Consider the following 23,535-nt stretch of genomic DNA (forward strand, 5'->3'; position numbering starts at 1 on the left):
ACACGTAGGTAAGGAAATAATAATTAAAAAAAATATATATATATATATATATATATATATATATATATATTCTGTATTTTTATTTGATTTGCTCATTTCTGTGTTAGGCTACTATTCGGAAGTGTAATGTTGAAAGCGCTGCTGAACTGTAAAGCATTCTCTTTATTAGTACTATTATAGGGGTCGGACTTTGTCATGTGATTTCTGTTACATTTCTCAGCGGTGGACAGGATAGACCAATCATAGTAGTTTAGGATTACTGCATGTTTATTCCAAACATTTCCTATTTATTTCTGGGCGGATTTAAGCTATTATGTAAATTATTTGAAATAGTTATTCAAATTATTTCACTTTTTAATCTACAGTTAAAAGTACACCAGTTATGGGTTCAAGCGGACTGGCTTTTTGGGGCCACCATTGAGCCTACTCACTTTTTTCCTTTTATAAAACATTATTTTTTATTATTTTCCCGCCAAGATTTTTTCCAGATTATTGTTGCATTAGTGTTAATATAAAATATAATTCGCTACCTACACAATGACAGAAAGGTTTGTGAGATTAACAGAATAAATATGAGTCAAAATGCATATTGTGACAGCAAGATCTTTAATGTACAGATTCGATGACATCAAGGCAAAGGGGAACACATTTGACAAATTATGTATGCAAATGTAAATCACAAAGTGCTGATGAGGCAAATATTAAAATGACAGCATTCACAGTGATATTTTCTTAAGACATTTGCAGTCCCTTAGAGATGGCGATCAAGACGTGTGCTTCTTGTGAGTCTAGCTGGCTATGTGTGGGTATGTTTGGGGTCAATAATATTCTGCAAAACACACAGAATATCCCAAAATCTCATTTCAACTGTGGTTATATTTATTATCATCTAAGATTGGCCTAAATAACATATAATGGTCTATGTTATTAGAATATAATAACTTCTAAAAGGCCACATAGATGATGGAAGTGTGTGAGAACGTGAAAGGGAGAAGAATCCCTATTGGTGACACAATTCATAAAATCCCCCAAGCGGGGTATATTTAGCAGCATGTGCTGCCGGGTCACAGAAGTTTCTGCACACAGTGGTGTGTATCATAATGCCAGAACATTCTAGCTTATAGCAGTAAAACACAGTACATTCATTCAAAAAAGCTATTGTATTTTCTTATGCAAAATCAATCAAACAGGAATATTATGCTGAGACTAAAATTCTTATATTAAAAAGCCACAAATAAAAATTTTTTTGGTCATGAACTATTGAGTGAACAGAATAACCATGTTAAAACAAAGCATAGTAATAATGATCAAATATTATCTTATTTGATCAATAACTATCAGTAACCAATATTTGGCACATTTTTAGAGCCATAGACAGTCGTCCTTTTCATATTTCAGGTTAAAAGATGATTTACAACCAATACTATACATTAATTCTAATAATGCATATGAGCCTAAAAGTGACATTAACGTATATTTTGTCACTGGACATTAGTAATACTATTAAATAAGAATAACATTGAGTAAGATCAAGTTTCGTTTTAAGAAATGTATATTAATAGAAAATAAATCTCTTGCTTCAGTGGTTAATGCAGGTTTCTCCATCTTTGATGAAGGCTCAATCCATACAGGTCACACTAATATCTGGAAGTACAACAGAAAATGTTATTTTTGTCATAACTATTCAGTCTGGTATAAAGAATATTCATAATATGGAATTGTTTGTATTTTATTGATGTTCTGAGGTACAAATCCATTTATTTTTTATTTATTTTATTCATCAAGGATGCATTAAGATAAAAATGAAAGTAAAAACATTTATAATGTTACAAAATATTTGAATTTCAAACAAATATGTTGAAGACAATTAGCAATTTCACTGTTTTTGTGAGACTGTCATTGACAACCAGCAGAGGGAAGTAATAGACCAAACATTTTATTCTTGGTTATTTCATGAGTTGTCATCCTACAATGGGAACACCAGCCTTTCTTTACTACACTACATCACAGTTAAAATGTGTATACTGTACATAGTCGAAATCATTAGGAGCTGTTTTAGAGCACCTGTCGTACCTGTAGTAATTTGGTTTAAAGGGTCCGTTCTTATTGAGGCCCATATATTTGGCCTGTTCATCTGACAGCTCTGTGAGATGAGCATCGAAATTGGGTAGGTGCAAGCTGGCCACATATTCATCTGAAACACACACACACACGTACATAAATGATTTATCACAGGTAATGCACATTACTGCTTTATTTGAGTTGCAGTAGTGACTCAGATAACTCTTACCCATTTTCTTGGGCAGCAGGTAGACATCCTGTTTGTAGCGACCTTCTGGTGCATTATACAGCTCTATCAGGGCCAAAGCCTAACGTTAAATTAAAGAGCACAACACTCATTTAATTAGAGATGTTAAATCTAAATAATAATCGTACAGCTATGCCTCGGAACTCAGCACTCACTAATATCACTTTACAGAGGGTACAGACACACTTCAGCTGAAACCATAATCATGACGGGTTAAATTACCTGGGTTGTGGCCGTGATTGATAGCACAAATGAGGGGACTGTTGAGCAGCTCAGGTTCAAGAGCCGGCCCTGAAAAACAGCACACGAATGACTGAGATTTACTGCGATCCAGTGGGAGAACACACAAAGAACAGAGGTTTACAGTATTAGAGAAAACTGCTGCTTTTTACAAATCACATTTTAGTAATTTTTCACAAAAATGTTTGTACATTGTCAATTTTGTTGATTTTAAATACCCACGAGACAAGATTCACAACATTAGTGCAAAAGTATTGTTAAAAAAGTAAGAATAATAGACTAATATTATATATTTTTTTAAATATATACTCCTGTTAAGTATTTTAAGGACGGGATGATTTTTTTTCATGTTTTTGAAAGAGAAACTCTATTATGCTCCCCAAGGCTGCATTTATTTTATTTATCTATTACTCCAGGATTCAGTGTCCCATGATCCTTCAGAAATCACTTTAAATCATTTAATGTGATTTGGTGCTCATGAAACACTTCTTATGATCAATGTTGAAAAAAAGTTGCACTGCTTAATAACTTGTATAGAAAAAAAAGAAAAAAAAGTAATAATATGTCTTTTCTTAGTAACATTATAAATGTCTTTAGAGTCACTTTTGATCCATTTTATGCATCCCTGCTGAATAAAAAAAATCTGACTGACACAACTTGTGAATTTTAGTATACAATATACATCTATATATTATTTGACTATATAAATTATTTAATATACATAAAAAAACCTAAAAGTTTAACATATATTATCACAAATGTATTTTAACTCATCAATTTGTGGCATTGCTCTATAATTGTAAAACAACAAAATTCTGCATTGTATTGTGCCTTACAACACCTTGAATAATGAAAAATTTGCTCGTCTTGACTTGTTCAGGACACTTCCTGTGTGTAAATAACAACAGTCCTGAACTCTGACTACCATGCAAATATGACAAATATGTCTACTGAGTCCATCCATCATACTGCTGGCACTCATTCATGAAAAAAGAGAAGAAGGAAAGACCTCTGCCAGTAAAATAACTCGTTTCCCGTCAGGCCAGATGACGTGGTCGACCTGTGAGCGCACCCTCTCCCAGGTGAGCTCTGGAGTCCGCAGACTGGCCTGGAAAAGAAAAAAAAACGGACACACATGAGCACACACAGACTAACACTCACTTTAACTTCTGTTCAGTACAGGCTGATAAACCTGCACAGCTAAAACACACACAAACACAAAAAGCTTTCACTATGAACACCGTCAGTGTACTTCACTTTATTGTCGGAAACATGCTGCTAAGAGGCTTTCAGGTTGATTAAGTGACCCTGCTGCTCATGGAACATATACAGCTGTTGAGGTACAAAACTCTTTCCCTGGACTACATTCACCAATAAAGTACACAAGAGAGGGAGCGGATGGAGTCTCCTCATAAATAACCCCAAATATCTGTAACAGTTGCAGATGAATGCGAGGAAAGTCTATGAGACTCACTCACCACATCAATCTCGGTGTTGGAATGACCCATGTTACAGACAATACAGCCATTCTTCATTCGATCCAAGTACTCCCTTGTCACAACATTCTTGTTCCCTGTAGAAACATTTCTTCAGGAAACCTCAATACACATTATTTGTGCATATTAATTATAATTCGTATTTTTTTTTCTTAAAAAACAAAATGAATTTATAAAGTGCAGTAGTCGAATTCCAGAAGTATATATGCTTTATTTTCCCCCATAGGGCAACAGATATTTAACAATAACTTTATTTAAGCCATTAAAGACAGACCTACTGTGAGCTCCGAAGTTGTTACTAGTTTGACGGTGTATGCTTCTGTTGAAGCTGCCAGCTAGCATTATTTTAACTTCTTTTTAAATAATCGTGTTTAACAGAGATAATCCTGTTTAAAAACTACATTACCCATGATTCTTGCAAATAAACTTCTCCAGCGATCAGAAAATCACAACAAGCGAATCATGCCTAAAGAACAATTTATGATGTAAACTCAATTTCCCTACAATCTCAACACTAAATATCTCCTTAAACACCTTAAACAATTTAATTTATGCATTTATTCTTTTATATTTATTCATTATTTTTATATGACTTTGGTATGATTTTTCCCTAATTACACAGTCTTTAATATGTCTCAATGGGTCTTAACCTTTTTCTTTTCGTCCGATTTTCAAATACTTGTTTGCCTTAAATAAAAGTTTGTAATGTAGTTCTTCACCACAAAGCGGTTTAGTAACCTCTTTAAAAAAACTTGTTAAAAAATCCCTTTGAGGGGAAATAAACGGGACATAGACTTTTGGACCTACGCTACTGAAAAAGTAGATGGGCACTGTCCACTAGAAGAAAAAAAAATCACTTAAGGAACAAAAACATATTGAACAGTTCTTTCCATATTAAGAAATATGAATATTTAAAATGAATAATATATAAAATGATTAATAATAATGCTTTTATATTACATTTAAAATGATGAAATTTTATTAATAAATAATCTTCAATGAAATACTAAGTTGTGCCTTTGACAAGCAGAGATGATGCTTAAAAATAAATATTACACAAATACTTTATCACCATACTTTTTAAACAATTATTATTTTCCCAGAATACAGACTACTACAGCTGTCAAAGGGCGAACCGTTTCACAGCAATTCAATGCAAGGGCATCTGGGAGGATGTGTTTGCACTGATAAGAGCTGCATGGAACAGAGGAAATGGATCTGAGAGTGGAAGTGAGCCAGCTGTAACCAGACGTACCCGTGCAGGTGATAACCATGTCCATTTGGCGAACCACCTCATTTAGCTTCACCACTTTGAAGCCATCCATACTAGGAGAGAGATAAAAACAAATTGAACTGGTATCTCAGGTCTTCACACAGGCAGTGTGGGAAAACATGTTCAAATACTCTTGATAAATAAGCAGTGCAGCTTATTCACACACTTCCTGTGTAAAGACTTCCCACGGCCAAGTGTTTGGCTAATATAGGGAGCTTCTATTATTTGTTTACACACATTTTTTTCTACAAAGCTGCTCTGTTAATATGAAGGAAACCTTTTTTTTTTGTCTATATGAAATCTATTAAACAAGATTACAAAATGGACTTATAATATAAAATATACACATTTATAAGGTATACTCTCTTTTCAAGGAAAAAGGTGACAATGTTGATCACTCATCTTCTACTAAACAGATATTTATCCCCCACCCCCCGTTGCAAATAAAATAAATAAAATATGTTTTATTTTATTTTTTACTGAACCTAAAACTGAAATAAAATATACATTTTATAAAGTTAATGCAAAATGTCAAAATCACAACAAATGTGCTAAAAGCTACACTAAAATGAAAATGACAACTGGAAATATAAAAATAAAAGCCAATTCAAAATATTAATAAATAATACAATATTATATGAATAGTACTAGTGAAGTGCATGCGGTGTGATTTGATTTGAATTTAGTTTATTTGTTGTGGGTGTGTTTATCTTACCAAGCTTGCAGAGCACAAATAGGGTCAATCTCTGTCACACACACAATGGCTCCAAGCGCTTTCAGAGCTGAACAACAACCCTTTCCAACCTACACCGGAATCAGAATCGAACAGAATTGTTCTTAAAATATCCATACTTGTCATAAACAAGGTCTGACAATTTAGAGATTATTTTTCACATCATGCAGATTATCTTTGGGGCATTTCACGAAAGCGCAGATTTTGACTGACCTCTCCGTAACCACAAACCACGACCTGCTTCCCACCAAACATCACATCTGTTGTTCTCTTCAGACTAAGAAAAAAAGAGGAAGTCAACTGTGATTATACTTTTCCTTAGATAAGCTTTATTCATGCTTGGTAAGGGGTCAGAGCAAGATATACTATATATATATATAAAGCATATCTCAGCATTGCAGGTATCATACCCGTCCAAGATGGACTCCCTGCAGCAGTACAGATTATCAAACTTCTGCTTGGTGACAGAATCATTGACATTCATAGCGGGGACGCAAAGCTTGCCAGCTTTGGAGAGTTGGTAAAGCCTAACAGAATGAATATAAAAGACAAAAATGTTATTCAAACATAAATCTGTTGGTCAATTAAAATATACAATCCTGATGAATCTCTTTATTTGAATCATGTACAAATTAATAATAGAATACACAATGTAAATAACAAAAGATTTGTCATTGTGTTATTGGGTTATTTTTGTGGATGGCAAAATATATCCTTATGTACTAAAATGAAATCAAATGAAAAATATAAAATGAATCAATTAAATCAACGTTTACGCATTTGGCAGATGCTTTTATCCAAAGCAGCTTACGAAAACTGCATTCAAGCTATACATTTTTAAAATAAAACAAAACAGATGAAATGAAACTGTCCTCGAGTTCTCCCTTACCTGTGTACACCTGTAACGCTCTCCTCCACGATCCCGCGTACTTTCTTAAAGACACTGGGATACTTCTTGTACACCCAGTGGGTCAGATCGCCCCCATCATCTAGGATCTGTGAGAAAATGTTTAATGATTACTAGCCTGGAAACAAAGATCCTGATAATTGTTTTGAAGATTATATAAATACTGATTTGTTAGCGGAAAATTAGAAGCAGTGTGTGCTAAATATTGTAAATAGTGTTATTATAGATATGTTTTCACAAAGTGTAAATATACATAATAAGCACTTTGTACAATAGGCAAATGTTGGGTAAATTATTGAAAATAATCTTTGTCAACAAAGTTGGTTCTTTGCTCTCAGTGTAAACAGACACTGTCCACTGATTCAGTTCTTTTCATATCACTAGATATACAGTGCAGAACTTTATACCATGTTTGCCTGCCAGCCTTCCACGTTGACACAGCGATCAATGCACCACCAGAAGTCATCTTCTGATTCACCTTTCCAGGCAAAAACCGAAACACCTTTAAAGGGCATAAAATAAATAAACGGTGAGTCCAGATTATCAGGACGAATCAGGTAGGTCAGTTAAGAGGGCTATTTACCGCTCTCTGCCAAAGCTGCGGCCACTTCATTCTGAGTGGAGTAAATGTTACAAGCAGTCCAGCGACACTGAGCACCCAGTGCCACAAGTGTCTCGATCAGGACCTGAAAGAAACCAGCACAGCATTATATACATATCAAATAACCATTGTGACACTGTGGTTCTGAAAATAAAAAATGTGGTACTAAAAGTAACTAAGGTATTTGATATCCTCGTTTTCTCTTAATATCAACAAAGCTGGTACAGTGTTATTTTTGTACTATTTCTATCATTTTATAGTATTTATTAATATTATCATTTTTATTTTTTATGTTAAGGGTTTGTTTTAGTAATTTTATGAGCTTGTATTTTAATTATTTATTTATTCATTTTTTTTATATATTATTTGTAGTAATTTTAGAACTTTACCTTTAAGTAAATTTAGTACTAATTTGTCAAGGCAACATTTTAATTAAAGTTTTTTAAAGTTTAGGTTTTTAATCTATATTTTTTATTTCAGTTTTTTTTTTTATTGATGAAAACATTTTTAATAGTTTTAGTTTTAGTTAACAGTGACAAAACTGAACTCCTAAAAATCCATACCTACAGTGAGTAGGTTAGGCAATGAATGGACAATATAGAATATGATTTATTAAAAGCAGTAAAGATGTACACTAAATTTAAATACATTTTTATTTTAAACAATATTAACTCAAAATTATACTCAATATTTAGTGTAAGAGTCAAAGCCTAGTAGAAGAAGTGTGTGTTTCATTATTGAAGCCCTGAGGAGAACCTACTGCGGTCTGAGCAGTGATGTGAGTGCAGCCAACCACTTTAGCCCCGGCGAGGGGTTTCTCCCCCTGAGCTCGCTTCCGCAGGGAAATGAGTGCAGACATATCTGTGGACGTGATAGAGACATGTTTGGAGATGAGACAGCTTTATTATGAAAGGCAGAGCCTAGAGTCTGAAACAGAGATCAAACCAAGTCCTGGAAAACATTAACAAAAATCTTGGTAGCACTTTATTTTACAGTCCTGTTCCTCGTGTACATACTATGTACTTGTGTTACCAGAACTTTCTTAGATAAATACACTGTAAGTACACTATGAGTACATGTTAGTACACGTACTTTAAAATAAAGTGCAACCAAAATCTAAGTATGCATGAAAAGTGGGAAAACATTTGAAGGAATAGTTCAGCCACAAATTAAACTTCTGTTAGCATTTGCTCACACTCACGTTTGAAATCTGTATGATTCTGAAGACTCAATGCAAATACAGCTCTGTAATGACAACTCTCAGAGAGTTTAGCATAGTAATATACATTGCAAAGTTGAGGTTTTTTTTCGTCTTGGAGGAACAGATCTGCTATACTGCTATGTTTCTGCTTGTACAGAGACTTGCTACTGCCTATACATCCACAGACATGCTGCTGTGAGCATGAAGGAAATACTTCTGATGCACATATATATGAAATAACCCCCATATATAACATACATGAAATTATCCTGTAGCAGATCTATACAGGTGGAGCTGGGGAAGGTGGAGGGTATCTGAAGCGTGCTGCAACTGCAAACACTTACCAAATATTTGAATGTTAAGCAGCAAGCTCATTGGCCACTGATTTGAAAAGAAACCAATCAGCTGTGCCATGTTAATAATGATGTGATTACATCAGACAGAGTTAGAACCTATCACCTGCACCATCTAGAGTTTCATGACAGAGCTTTGTATTTAATCTAGACTGAAGTTTTCAAGCTTCCAAAAAGGACACAAAAGCATCATGAAAATTATCTATATGAATCATGAACATTATTCCAAGAAGCTTTGTAACTGATTATTTATGGATCACTGAGTCAGGGAGTTGAACTGGAGACATGTCTGTCTTTTTTTGGCTTCTGGAGATGTATTTTGCTGACATTCAAAAGCTCTTTGAAATTCCTTGTTTTTTGTTCTACAGAAGAAAGAAGGTCATATGGACTTGAAATAACTAAATGATGATATGCTTTTCCTTTTTTAAATGAACTTTTCCTTTATGTATATATGTATGTATTGTGTAGCTAGCACTAAGATCTTGACCCAGTTAAAGCATTTAATTAAATGGATAAGAATGACTGTTCCTGTTACCAAACCTTGTTCATTTGACACCACCTAAATACACCTACCAACGGGTACAACAACAATACTTTACTAAACCAATAACATTAATTATCAGAATTTGATAAAAGATGACAACCCAGTTGAGAATCAATGCTGTAATTGTTATGTAAGCAAATCCATCTTGACTTATTACACAGCAACAAGAACATTCCCACAAAACCCAGGTGTGAAGATAACCAGTTGCAGAGTACAAAGCATAAAGGGTTTTTCTCCAAACCTTGCTCAGCGATCTCAATCTCCCGCCGTCCAAACTCAGCCTGCTTGATGTTCTTGACGCAGAAGTCGCTGCTGCCCTTTGAGTTGACCTGGGTTTTCTCACGAGGAGACGTCTCATCATCGGAACTGTCAGTGTACGAGGCCGCTACAAGAGCACGGACGAAAAACACCAATGCATGCATTTATTCATGTTTGCCATAGAAAAAAAAACCTTCTGATCTTATTAAACTATTTTTCAATTTTGTGTCAGCTATTTTGGTGGGGGGAGAGAGTATGTCTGCAGTCACAAACATGCAGGAATGTTTATCCCTCACTTTTGTTGGTATTACGAATGATTTAGGAATGGGAATTTGTCTGATCCAGTGCCAGTGCTACGAGTAATCTGTAGTTCTCACTTTAAGCTGACCTAGGATTATATTACACAACACACAAACTAGCATGAACAAGAAATAGCCAGTTTTGGGCCACAATGATAGTCTTGTTGACAGGTAGTTTCTGCAATGAACGTAAAGGAATATTTCATCCAAAAATTGAAAATTTGCTCAAAATGAATTCTCCTCAGGCCATCCAATATATATATGAGTTTATTTGTTCATGGGAACAGATTTAGAAACATTTTGTATTACATCACTTGCTCACCAGTGAATCCTCTGCAGTGAAAGGGTGCTGTCAGAACGAGTTCAAACATCTTATAATAATGTCACAGTAATCTAAAATTACTCCACACAACTCCAGACCATCAATGTCTTGTAAGTGAGTGGCTGCATGTTTGTTTTTTTAAAAGCACTTAAACATGTCACTTCAGGGCAAAGGAGAGGCCATAATCCATAATAATGCTTGTTTTCGCTTGTAAACGGTGACTGATTGCATATTTCTCTCCTGATTCAGCGTTGACTTTTTCACTCATATGTTAACTGGAAGCAATGAACACATAGCTTTTCACCTCACAGGGCATTAACCAGTCGTGTAGAATACTTGTGGATTATTGTGATATATTTATCAGCTGTTTGAACTCTCATTCTGATGGCACCCATTCACTGCAAAGGAACCATTGGTGAGCAAGTGATGTAATGCTAAATCTGTTCAGACAAAGAAACAAACTCAAACTTTGGGTGAACTATGTAAAATAAAACCATTTACCTATTAAATAGATGTTAATCCTAAAATGTATGTACATTTGCATTCTTTTAATTCTTCACACCATATTAAATGTATGCATTTGGCAGACGCTTTTATCCAAAGCGACTTACAGTGCTATTACGACTTATACAGTTCAGGCTATCAATTTTCACCTATTATGTGTTTCCGGGGAATCTAACCCCTAACCTTGGGCAATGCTCTACCACTTCAGCTACAGGAACATATGACGTTTCTGTTTTTGTACTTCTTAACTACAGAGCTGTATTGACATACATATGTCTGTGATTAGCTTGCATTGATGGTAGATGAGGGTCTGACCTGAGCTGTAGCTATCCGTGGAGGACTGAGAGATGGAGCGGGACAGCGAGCGACGGCCGGTCTTTGTAGGGAACTTGCTGAACTCCTGTTTTTCCTCTTGGTTGGCAAACTGAATCTGCTACAGTAAGATGGAGATATGGAAAAGAGAGGATGGGGGAGAGATAGAGACATGAACATGTGACCAGTACATTTTCATGTAGTTAAAGGAATATTCACCCAAAAATGAACATCTTTCAAGTTAAACTGATTTAATTTGTGTTTTTTGATTAACAACCAAAGTCTTATGAGTTTGTATTAAAACTGTCATTTTTTGGGGGGTGAGCCAACTCTTTAATTACTTAAAGTAAGACATATAGAGCAAATGTGTATCATACTAATTTACCTTAAGAATGCAAACAGCAACAGAGTTCACAAAGTAGTTCATATTTAATCAAATAAGCTATGAATATATAACTTTGAAACACAACTCCTGAACATTACATAAACGAAAATTCTAAGGAAAGGCATAGCTTCAAACGTGTAAATCATTAATAAAGCACAAAAGGACATGTTAAATAGTATCTGCTCACTGCTCTATTGAAATATTTTACAATTACATAACAGATGTGGGGAAGGGATGTCATCAGGGGATTTCATGTTTTTATAATGCAAAACTTTAAATATTCATGGGATATGTGCTTGCAGGCTGATGAAGACTGATGTGTACTGGTGTTTTTTGCTTGTGTGATCTTGTTTTGTGGAGAATGCAAATGAACCTGACTGTTAAATTACAGCTTGAGTATAGCTTGAGTATGAAGATCATAAGCGAAAGGCACTAGTGAAGTACAAGTGACATGAGGGACTATGACGGTTGTTATTTTCTGCAGTAACTCAAGTTAGCACTGAAACAAATGCTATTTTCTTTGCTGTCTTGTCGTATTTAGTTTTGTTTATTTAGTTTAAGTTTATGTTGCCCAGTCAATCAGTGTTTTGTGTATGAATCCACCTTGTAAGGAAACACATTTCAAAGTCTCATGCTCAACGTCATGTCTAACGTCATCAAGAACAGATTAAAGAGACCGTTTGATATAACCAAGGAAATATTTAGTGACTGCACTGTTTCCCACAAAAACTGACTTGAAAGAAAAAGAAATGAATTGAAGTTAATATTAACCGACCCATTTACATAGCATTTTTTTCTTTTCATAAATCACTGAACAACATGCAGAGGTTTTCACGTCAGTAAAGGACACAATATAGTGCATTTATAAAACTGACTCAGTAATATCAGGCAGAATATAATGCAGATATTTAATGTGGATGAGCCTTGATGTTTGATATATTAGGTGGAGAGATATTCTCATTCTATTAAAAAAAATTGTGAAAAAAAAGCAAATGCTCCGGTGCTCTCCTTGGAGAAAATTTGCAGAAAAAAAAAAACTTTTAGTAGTACATTAGCTTAGAAGTTAAGCTCATGGACTAAATTTATTAAAATTTTAATTTCAAGGGGTCATTAAAGGGAATAAGGAAAGTAATATAAGCGGAAAGTTAAAACCTCACAGTACACATAGGCTGAAAGAAACACAATGAAAACCTATAAAAATACACAATGAAGACAGATTCTTCACTGTTTAACATAACACTTCATGTAGCAGCGATCATATGTCTGAAAAAGAAGGGAAGATGGGGAGGGTTGGGGCATCTGGGATGGGTTTTGTGGTAGACTATTAGATTTAAATAATAATGTGCATGCAGAGCTCTATTTCTGACTGCGCTATTTTTTGATAACTGATTTATTGATTTAGGTTTCTTTCATACACAGTTTTTTCATGTACAGACACAGATCACCAGCGGCTTGGCTTCAAAGCGACTGCAGACCCATATTTACAGTGAACTGCAATATGATTGTGTTTTAGCAAACAGAGCTTATCATTACAAAATCACTTGGTTTGATACATAACCACAAGTAGTGCACATTTTCATCTGCCAAAACCAACCAAAAAAATTTTTTTGCGGTCACTGTAGAATCACTCCATCATCTTATTTAACACAATTTTTGGCTGAGGTCAGGTGCTTTAGGAATGTTTTGAGTAGAGGTCGACCGATGTATCGGTTTTGCCGATTAATCGGCACCGATAGTTGATTGCCGGAAACATTAGCAGCACCTCAAGCGGTTAATACAATGACCAAAATACACACAAGTCTAACCAAAATGTTTAATGTTACGATTATTACCATAAATTTGCAGTAGTTTATATCCAGCTGGTCAAATTAATTTATTTGTTATTCAGCGAAGTTGCAGATTTAAAGCTGTGACGTGAGAAAGCAAACTGATAGGCCTATGTTCAAAAATCCTGCTGTGCCGCAGACCGCCATTCACAGTTTCCATTAAATTACATTATATTTGTTTCAAATTCTTGTCAATGTACTAAAAGACTTCACCCTGGGCTGGAGGATTTTTAAGTGAAACGTATGTCTTTCTGTGGCACTAATAAAGTCTATAATGTAGATCACCAAACTTTAAACTCATCTATGAAATTAACTTTTGCCCGTTTGGTAATAAACCGTTTTAGACTGCTGCTTGAATTGAATTCGATGCATCAGGTGTGTGTGATCCTTGATACCTGAGAGTTCTCAGATGCGTTGCTGTACTTTTTGTGTGACTGCCATGTCTTGTTATTTTGAAAAGATAATCATCAAGTATTCTAGAACAGAAGCAGTTAAAGTGTAAGAGTATACATACGTACAATTAGGGATATAACGGTATGAAAATTTCTATAAAGCTTATAGTGACCAAAATGATCACAGTTATCAGTATTATCACGGTACTGTTAAAATATGCTGGAAATTTTATAAAAAGTTCAGACACAAAATCACTTCATGTTTTATATTTAAAAATCAGTATCATCATACTTTTTGACTGCATTATCAATAAACAATAAAATTACCAATGATGTTCAGATTTTAAATGAAAACTTGACTGACAACAGTTTAATAGTATGTTGAAATATCTAATGTAAATGTTCAATTAAAGCTTTGAACAAGTTTAATAAAAAGGTAAACCTCACATTTCAGCCTTTAAATAAAGAACAGATGTAAGCTGAAATCATAATTGATTAATAAATGATTATATGTATTTTATCTGCCACATACATAATAGATAAAGGTGGCACTTATGGAAAAGCTGAATCACAGTTGTTTCCCGTAACATCCGTGAACAAAGCAGTATTGATTAAAACACTTCCTATAGGTATTACATGGAGCAAAGATGAAAACAAAACTTCAGCGAATCGGTTTTGAAAACCTTTAGAGGTGCATTCATATAATTAATTAATTCATATATTCATTTGTATAATTCCCTTAGCACTCTTTTAAAACCTCCCAGCTTTTTTTCTGTTTTCTTTCAAAATGAAATCGCACGTGAGACTGTTACTGAAAACTGTGCTTTATGCTGGACAGTATTTATTTATCGCGAGTTGTTCAAATCACGGTAATCTAATATGGTTTTAATGAGAATTAAAAGATGAAACTGTGATACTAACCGTGGGGAATTTTATCATGATTTATCGTCAAACCTCATCGTTTCATCCCTACATACAATAATCCATATGTATGGAATTTCAATACTATTTAAAGATGGCCATAGTTACAATGTGTTAATTTCGACATCTACTAGGTTTTCATTTTGAAGTTGGTTCTGTTCACATTTGTTAAATAACTACAAATTCATTTTAATTATCAATATATAATTTATATTTAATATTAATATTTTTATTCATTTACAAAGAATGCCTCAATACTGTTTTATGTTATTTTTTATACAGTATCCATTTTTAAAACTATCGGCTGATTAATCGCTATCGGCCAATATGGCTCAACCTAACTATCGGTATCGGTAAAATCGGTCAACCTCTAGTTTTGAGCTGGCAAGATACAACCAAAGAAAATACTTAACAAAAGGACACAAAAATCTAAGGGGCCTGACAATTCAGACTGAAATAACCTATAACCTGTGACCTAACAAGTGACATTTATCCGACGTTGATCCGTGTGTGTGTATAAGCAGTCAAATAATCCACACATCTAATATATTTACTGTCCAAGTGCACCACAGACGGATAGAGCAGAACCTCTATCTGTGTGGTATATGAAAACAGGATCCAGTTAGTCTACCAGTCTTTGGGAAAGGGTTCTGGTCTGGACAGTTTACTAGCACTCATGAATCCGATACTTTTTCCAAGCAAAACAGCGGATCCCTCACCCTTAAAAAACACAGCTGCCATCACAATTCCTACTGTGAAATATAGACAAAATGGAAAGACCCAGATGAAACTTTTGAGCTTTCACAGCTCATGGAATTTATTACAAATATTTTATTTTTAATTTTATAACAGAGTATATACTTTTTTTAAACACACTACTAAGTTTTGGGTCATAAGATTAAAAATAATGTGTTTCAAGGAAGTTTTATTTTAATATATTTTAAAATGTAAATTATTCCTGTGAAGGAGAAGCTGAATTTTCAGCAGTCAAACCTCCAGACTTTAGTGTCACACAATCCTTCAGAAATCCTTATAATACTGGTTTGCTGCTCAAGAAACATTCACATTTGATCAACTAAATGCATCCTTGTTGAATAAGAGTATTATATATTATTGGAGAATAAGGACTCTTAAAATAATATGTTGAGATTTCCGAAACCGCTCCATATACCTATCTTCACATGACTTCAGATTTCAGTTTGATATGCAGTTAGCCCACTTCACATTTCACTTTACTCAAAACAGTCAACAAACAACTTTCCAATCCCAGAATATTCTCAGCTCCATCTGTAGCATTGCTTTAAAACCATCATAAATAAGTTCATCTGTCATCTAACGTGACATGCCAGACAGCATCCAAATCCTGAGTTAGCTATGTTTGGACACAAAACTGCAGGACATGCCGGTGAAGTGGACACAACACACATCTGATGTTTAAAGGAAATTGGAGTGATAATAAAAAGCCATTGTGAGGCAGTATTGGGACCCTGAGGCAAAGCTTTGAAATGAAAGTGCTTGAAATATCAGACAGTTATGATGAGAGAATATTGGAGTATATTTCTTCAGCTAAAAGACAGAGACAAAGAGAAAGCTATGGACCATGATAAGCATTAACATCACTTCCAGCTCATTTCACTGACTGCGCTGTCAATTAAATTATTAAATCGTACCATATTCTTTTTTAAACACTCTGGCAATGTGCTGTAATAATCCAGAAGCCTGTGGATTATGTTAAACCAGACTTTAACTGCATTAGTGTTATGTAGCAGGAAAGTCCAATGTAAGTGTCAGAAGACATAACAACTGACTTTAACTGACAACCTATGACTCTCAGATGTAAATATCCCTATTTGACACAGTCAGACTTATGACTTCATCTTCATATTTTGAGTAATAATTTCTCAAGTCAATTTTAGTCTGTCAGTCCCTGGAAAATCAGCACATGATGTCTCAAAACATCCTATTTAGAGAAGAACATGAGAATTTCAAACATTTCCTAGACTCTTTAAGTATACTGTCCCATTGATGGTGATATTTCAACAAATGTTTATAGAAAAAAGGCAGAAGTGAGTGCCACACATCAATAAACTCCAGAGAGTCTCATTTAAATTATGTTGATGTGTGGTTTCGACCAAATAAGTTGACTTTCACATACAGGGACCTTTAGAAGGTCAGTTCAACAATATAAGCAAAAATGTCAAAACAATGAATAAAAAATCTACATAGAAATCTATTTATACAAGAGGAATTCTTTTTTTTTGTATTATTATTTTTGTTATTAATGTTTACAGTTCAACATAAAATACTAGAACATTATATAATAACATTTCTAAACATTAAATAATATTATAAACATAATATATATTTTATATTTATTTATATTTGTCATATTTGTCAATGTTTAGACTCTTTGTATATACTTCCAAAACCACAGATAGTCACCAAAAAACTTTGGAGCTCTTTTTTGCTGTGTGCTGCTGTAGAGGATGGAAGAGAGGGAGCAATGTGGCACTTACCCTGGGAAAGTCATAGCCATGGTTCATGGTCCCTGTCTGTGCCGGCTGCCTCTGGCCTGTGTGCCTGTGTATTGTTACAACTGGTGTTTCACCGATGTAGTTTTACACACGGGCGGGTGCAGGGGGAAGGGTTTCTGTGTGGAGTTCTTACAGCGGACATGAGGGTATGGGAGGTGACAAGGGAACCAATAAATCAACCACTCATAAACCCGGCCAGCCCTCTCCTTCTGTAATCCACCATTCCCTGAGACACCGTAAGGGCCGTCTGTTTGTGACTGAATGTTTCAGGAATAGTAAAGGAAGGGTGTATTTGTTGCCCCGGAGTGTTTTAATCCAACTGGTCTGGTTCTCCCAGTGCAGTCAGAAACAGAGTCTACTGCTGAGTTCATTCAGGGCGGCTAGTAAAAGAGGGATCTGGAGGGAATTAAACCATGTTTCTGTAAACCCCTAAACCATCCACTGTAGGTCACGGCGGTCAACTCTATTCCGAGATCTAACTAAAAATAGAAGAAAAAGAAATCCATCCAGTTCATTGACTGTTCCTCTTTACGGCTCAAAACGATCCATCGTGGTCAAACAGACAGGCAGTACTAGGCCAGCAGACGCTCAAGTGTTAAGCAGACACTGTTGAGCCGTTTACTGAGACTCTGCCAATACCTGCTGTAGTTCTAATGTAACCCGTCTGGCTTTCAGCCACAGTCTCTAATCCCAGGCCGAGGTCACGCAGTGTACACACTCCACATGACTGTCACCGAAAACAAAGAACAGCACTCCACATACAATGGAAATGTAGAAATGTAGGGCTGTCAATTGATTAGAAAAAAATTATTGAGTTGCTTACATGATATGTAATGAAAGCATGATTAAACAATCAAAGCAATCACAGTTAATTACATCAATATTAGCCTCCAAATAAAGATAATTTCATTATTGTGGCAGATAAAATCATTGAAAAGACATTATATCCACCCACCACTGGCCTACAGGCCACAATTATATTTATCTGACACTGATCATTCAAAAGCTGGTGCTCGGTAAGATCTTTTCACATTTTTCAAGTCTCTTTAGATCAGCAAAGCTGCCTTTATGTGATCGAGAATACATTAAAACAGTGAAATCAAATATTTTGAAAATAATTGTTTTCTTTTCAAATATTTTTTCATTTATTCCTGTGTTAGAATAGCTGAATTTTCAGCAGTCATCTTCTTCAGTGTCACGTGATCCTTTAGAAATCTTTCTAATATTCTTTCTTATCAATCAGATATTATTAACGATATTATTCTTCTTATTATTGATTTTTTTTTTTAAGTATTTAATATTATTGTGGAAACCATGATACATTTGTGTGATTCCTTGGATAAATGAATGTTCAAAAGAAGAGCAATATATCTGAAATAAAAAATACATATATTTCTAAAACTTTATTTCCAATAGTTTCAATAGACTCTGACCATAACGCTGATGGCACAGAATTGGACTTTTTGCTGAATTTGACATACAATATGGGGCATGATAAATTAATATAAAAAATTTTAACATTATAAATGCCTTTATCATCACTTTTGATCATTTTTAAGCATCTTGCTAAATTAAATTATTAATTTATATACCCCCCCCCCCATTTATTTAAGATAATGCTGATCTGTGGATCTTTCTATTCATCAAAGAATCCTGAATTTTATTTTATTTTTAAATAATCAACTGTTTTAAGTATTTATAATCAGCATATTAGAATGATTTCTGAAGGATCACGTGACACTGAAGACTAGAGTAATGATGCTGGAAATTCAGCTATGATCACAGGAATTAATTACATTTTTAAATCTATTCAAATAGAAAGCCATTTTAAACTATATTTTACGTACTGTTTTTGCTGTACTTTTGGATCAATTAATGCAGCCTTGGTGAGCATAAAAAAAACTTAAAAAGTGTTGCTGTTCAAAACCTTTTGAATGGTAGTTTAGGCTGATTATTCTTATAGATCGAAACAAATGTGCTTCAGCCAGAAAAGAAAGGGTATGAAAGTGCTGTGAATCGCTGCAGGAGAAAAAAAGAACAACAAAAACGTTGAAATGGAAATGTTGCTAAAGAGGGTTTTTTGAAAATGCTAATTCATTCTCTGCCAGCAGTAGGCGCTTTTAGAGTGATAATGGCTGTAATCAAATCAGCTGTGCTAATGAATGCTGCTTTATCAGATAAAAATAAAAAAAGCCATCAACACTTTTCTGAAGACAGTCGGTTCCCTTCAGAGATATTCATATAAAACACCCCCGTCTGTGTTTTGATTTTGAAACGTGCAGCGGCGTCATGCTCATTCAAATGGATTTTTGAGCCAAGTGGATTTTGCATGCATTTTCCAAAAAACTTAATTTATGAATGCAATGCCCAATCAGAGGTGTTCAGATGAGTCATTGCCGAAATGCCAGGGTTTTCTTCACTCGCTCAGTGAAAATGTTCTTTGATAATGTAAATGTTCTTTGCTCACTTTCAGTTCAAACATAATTTTTTTTTTTTTACGATTAGTAGCAGCCTAACTTGCAATGTTTTTATTCACATTAAATATAAAAGTTGTATTAAAATGTTATGGCATGACACCCATATCTCTGAGTCCATGACACTCATGTTTATTCAACTGAGTCAAATGCCACAAATAAATCAATGTATGGGAAACACTGGTAATGTATATCATATTGAAATATCGGAAATGTGTTTAAAAATCATATCACCGATATTGAAAAAAAAATACAGTGATACATATTGATATTGAATTAATGTCCAGCCCTACCATTAATCAATATGTTTTCTTGCATTTTGTTATTTAAAAAAAAAAAATAAATCACACTAAGTTGGCAAAGGTCATGTGCAACAAAGTCATGACTCACAGTGTCATACTCTAATGATGACCAGACTGTGACAGAGTTTTACCATTAACAAGTCTGATTAACTTAACAGCTGACTGAGCTGTGTAGGTTTCAACCCTTTTTTTTTTTAAAGTCTACTTGATGAAACTGAATTGTCCTAACATGCTTTGGCTGAGAATGTGAAACTTATGAAACTCTGGTTAAAGACATATAAGCAATCTGCTCAACCAAGTCAAAAATAATCAAACCACTTAAGAGAATGAAATAAGTGGGCTCTGAAGTGCCGATAGTCTAACGTGAATAAATGAAACATGATCTAAGCTCTCTCAGATGACTGCTCTGTGTAAAGACACCCTAATGGCAGCTCAAGCACCGAAGCAGGAACATGGGTCTAAAACCTCAATGCGTCTATTCAGTAGAACTGGATGTGCAACCAATAGCTTCCCTGATAATTTCCGGAAATTTGATCTAATCTCCAAAAACTATGTGCATTACGTATAACAAAGCAAGAAATCGGTTAAGAAACAAAAGGAGTCATTTTATTATGATGAATGGACCATAGAGAAACTTTGTGAGTCAAAGCACACATGAGAGAAACAGATTTATTCAAAGAGAGAAAGAAACTAAACTCTTAATGACAGGTTGAATGTACGGAGAGAAAACACAGTAGGTGTTAGCTTAACAGTTAGGGCCGGACTGCGGCCCCAAACCAAGTCTCGGTCTGAGAAACAGAAGAAAATGTTCCTGAGAGATGCAGTAAAAGTGTGTCATATTTCTCAACTCAATGCAACTTTCTTTCACAATGTTACCAGAGCCTCCTGCTCACAGAGGGACAACGCTAGCGGAGGTACAGAGAGAGAGAAACTTTCTCACACCCTCAAACTGTGAGGAGAAAGGGATACGATTACACAAATAACTCCCAGCACTCCCAGAAGAGGGAATAAACAAGATCAGAGGGGAAAATAGATGAATGCACGCTATACTCAAACCAATGAACATTTCTCAAAAGAGACTAAAGCTCTTATGAGGTCATTTGTGTGCTAAAACATGAACACATTATGTTAGGGTTATTATACCAGTTATACCAAGTAGCTGCACTTTAAAGGGGTCATGAACTGCCTTTTTTATTGCCTTTTTTATTATTTTGTACTGCTAGGATTGGCTAACAGGTGTGTATGTTCGACAGCCTACATCTTACACAGATGGACGCATTAAAACGCATAATACTCAGAACATATAGAAAACGATCTGTTATAACAAACAACACAATAGTGAATGACCACGTAATAAAAACAGTTGCTCACACGTGTGTGGTCCAACATTACTCTCAGATCCAATATTTTCAGCACAGCATCATTTTTTAGTTTCAGTCTTTCTGAAAATCAGAAAGCATTCAAATATGGCTTTTTGTGGACGTTACATACATTATAAACTGTTATAAACTATTGTTTGATAAATATAAACTGATTTTAGACTAACAAGAAAGTTCTTTTTTTTAGTACAATGACCTCTTATATGTCAAAATGTCACTTCTCAGTTCATGACCCCTTTAAAAACGATTGATGTTTAACCGAATGGGTTACTTGTCATTTCTTTGGTATTATCTGTGAAACATACTAGCAATTTCTGAGGGAAAACTGTTTCAAAGGAAATCCTACTCCAATCTTTTTTTCAGTACTGCAACAGTCTCTTTTTCAAGAGCACAAAAGTGCGAAATGTTGCCATTGAAAGAACACGCACTCTCCAGAATCCTATTTCTGAAATATTAAAGAGTACCCTAAATGTGAATGTCAGCACTGAATTTGATTTGGCGCTGAGTGTAATGCAGCTGAAGAAAAGAAGCAGAACAGCCCTTAGCTCTGTTGTATAACCAGCTGACAACTCCATGAGCGAGTGGGAAGAGAGTAGTGTGCCCCTTTTACCACCCACTCAAACACACACACACACACACACACACACACACTTCAGAGGGCCACACTGAATTCAATTCCACAATCTGGACTGGATCATCTATCCTTTTCAGTGTAAATTATCTATCTATCTATGCTGTATCTTCACTCTTTGATCTATGCAGTGAAGTGCAATTACACTGTTGTCCTACATGCAAATCTGTAGCTTTTTTTTGTTTAGTTTTTTTTCTTCTAGAAAATCTGTTTTAAGGCATTTAGTAAAAAGACAGTTCTTCATATTTCCTTTAGTTTATATCATAGATTACAGCATTTGACAATTTGTAAACTGCAGCGGATAGAGGCCGGTGCCTCTGACAGATGTGACCGTCGGGACCAGCTCAGGGAAAATAACTGGATGCGGCGAGAAAGAACTAAAGAAAGGCTTGAAATATGCGTCACGTGATTCTGATAGTCTCCAGCACACCTCTAGTTCATCTCTTGCCGGGGATAATCTTTCCTGATGATCTTAGTAAACTGAGCAACATGTCCCAAACTCATGATCGACGGTTTCAGGTCACACATAATGCATGTTCAGCCCATAAATAGCCGGAGAAAAGACACGTCCCTCTTACCTTTTTCACGGATTTGTGGGTCGGGACCGCAGTGAACGCGGCGGACAGCTCGCCGACGTTCATGTTCACGTCGCTGTTCTTCGTGCTTGTCAACGCGGAGTATTTCTCGGCAACGTTTTCGCTCTCTTTAAACTCTTTGCTGGCGTGTTTCTCCTCCAGCTTCGCATCCTCAACACAGTCTGTCATGGCAATCTATATCTATGTGTTTTAGAAGCCGTTGCCGGTGGTTTCACGCGGTAGTCCTTCAGCTATGTTTCTGTAACCTTTCGATTCGTCCTTATGTTGTGGAGTGCTTCAAAAGCTCCGACTATCTCAAAAGCGGAAGGGGTGATTGCGCAAAAACGTCTGCAGGAGAGGAACAAGCTGCCGAATGCGTACTGAGAACGGATACGGATGCTAGTTAATAAGAATGCAGTATCACTCCAAGCCGCAGTGGACCTCAGATGATTATATTTGACTGTCCGGTTGACGGCCAGCAGCAGCATCAGCGGTGGGCGGGGCTTAAAGGCGAGCACCTGCTCGCAGAGGAAGTTGCACGAGAACTGTTTTAACGGTGCATGTACCGTAATCTGTGACGTTATAGACCTTATTTTAAACAGTTCTTGTCGAAACCAACTAATATTTACGATATTATGTTGACTTATTTAACCTCGTGAAAATACTTTAAAATAATAATCCGAGCTGAATATAGTTTGAAAAATGTATTCTTCTCAAACCGTATTCAGAATGATAACGGGAAACAAATACATTTACATTTAAATT

At 35.2% G+C, this 23,535-nt stretch overlaps 1 protein-coding gene across 2 annotated transcripts; it reads right to left on the minus strand.

The window, feature by feature from the left end:
* Window positions 1-589: 589 nt before the first annotated feature.
* LOC113093902 (S-adenosylhomocysteine hydrolase-like protein 1) lies at window positions 590-23,277 on the minus strand. 2 transcript variants are annotated; one of them, XM_026259477.1, is made up of 17 exons: window positions 22,774-23,277; window positions 11,355-11,472; window positions 9,898-10,041; window positions 8,319-8,419; window positions 7,541-7,643; window positions 7,365-7,459; window positions 6,940-7,046; window positions 6,461-6,577; window positions 6,264-6,327; window positions 6,033-6,121; window positions 5,300-5,370; window positions 4,027-4,121; window positions 3,558-3,656; window positions 2,531-2,599; window positions 2,291-2,369; window positions 2,074-2,194; window positions 590-1,644 (listed from the first exon to the last, which is right to left on the minus strand). In XM_026259477.1, exons 1-17 carry the CDS (start codon window positions 22,957-22,959, stop codon window positions 1,638-1,640), a joined length of 1,665 nt encoding a protein of 554 aa, XP_026115262.1. In that variant the 5' UTR covers window positions 22,960-23,277; the 3' UTR covers window positions 590-1,637. The 2 variants fall into 2 exon arrangements, with proteins under 2 accessions (XP_026115262.1, XP_026115263.1); XM_026259478.1 differs by lacking the exon at window positions 22,774-23,277 and adding an exon at window positions 17,392-17,523.
* Window positions 23,278-23,535: the final 258 nt, after the last annotated feature.

Source organism: Carassius auratus, unplaced genomic scaffold (genome assembly GCF_003368295.1).
Source record: "Carassius auratus strain Wakin unplaced genomic scaffold, ASM336829v1 scaf_tig00215205, whole genome shotgun sequence".
NCBI classification, from domain to species: domain Eukaryota; kingdom Metazoa; phylum Chordata; class Actinopteri; order Cypriniformes; family Cyprinidae; genus Carassius; species Carassius auratus.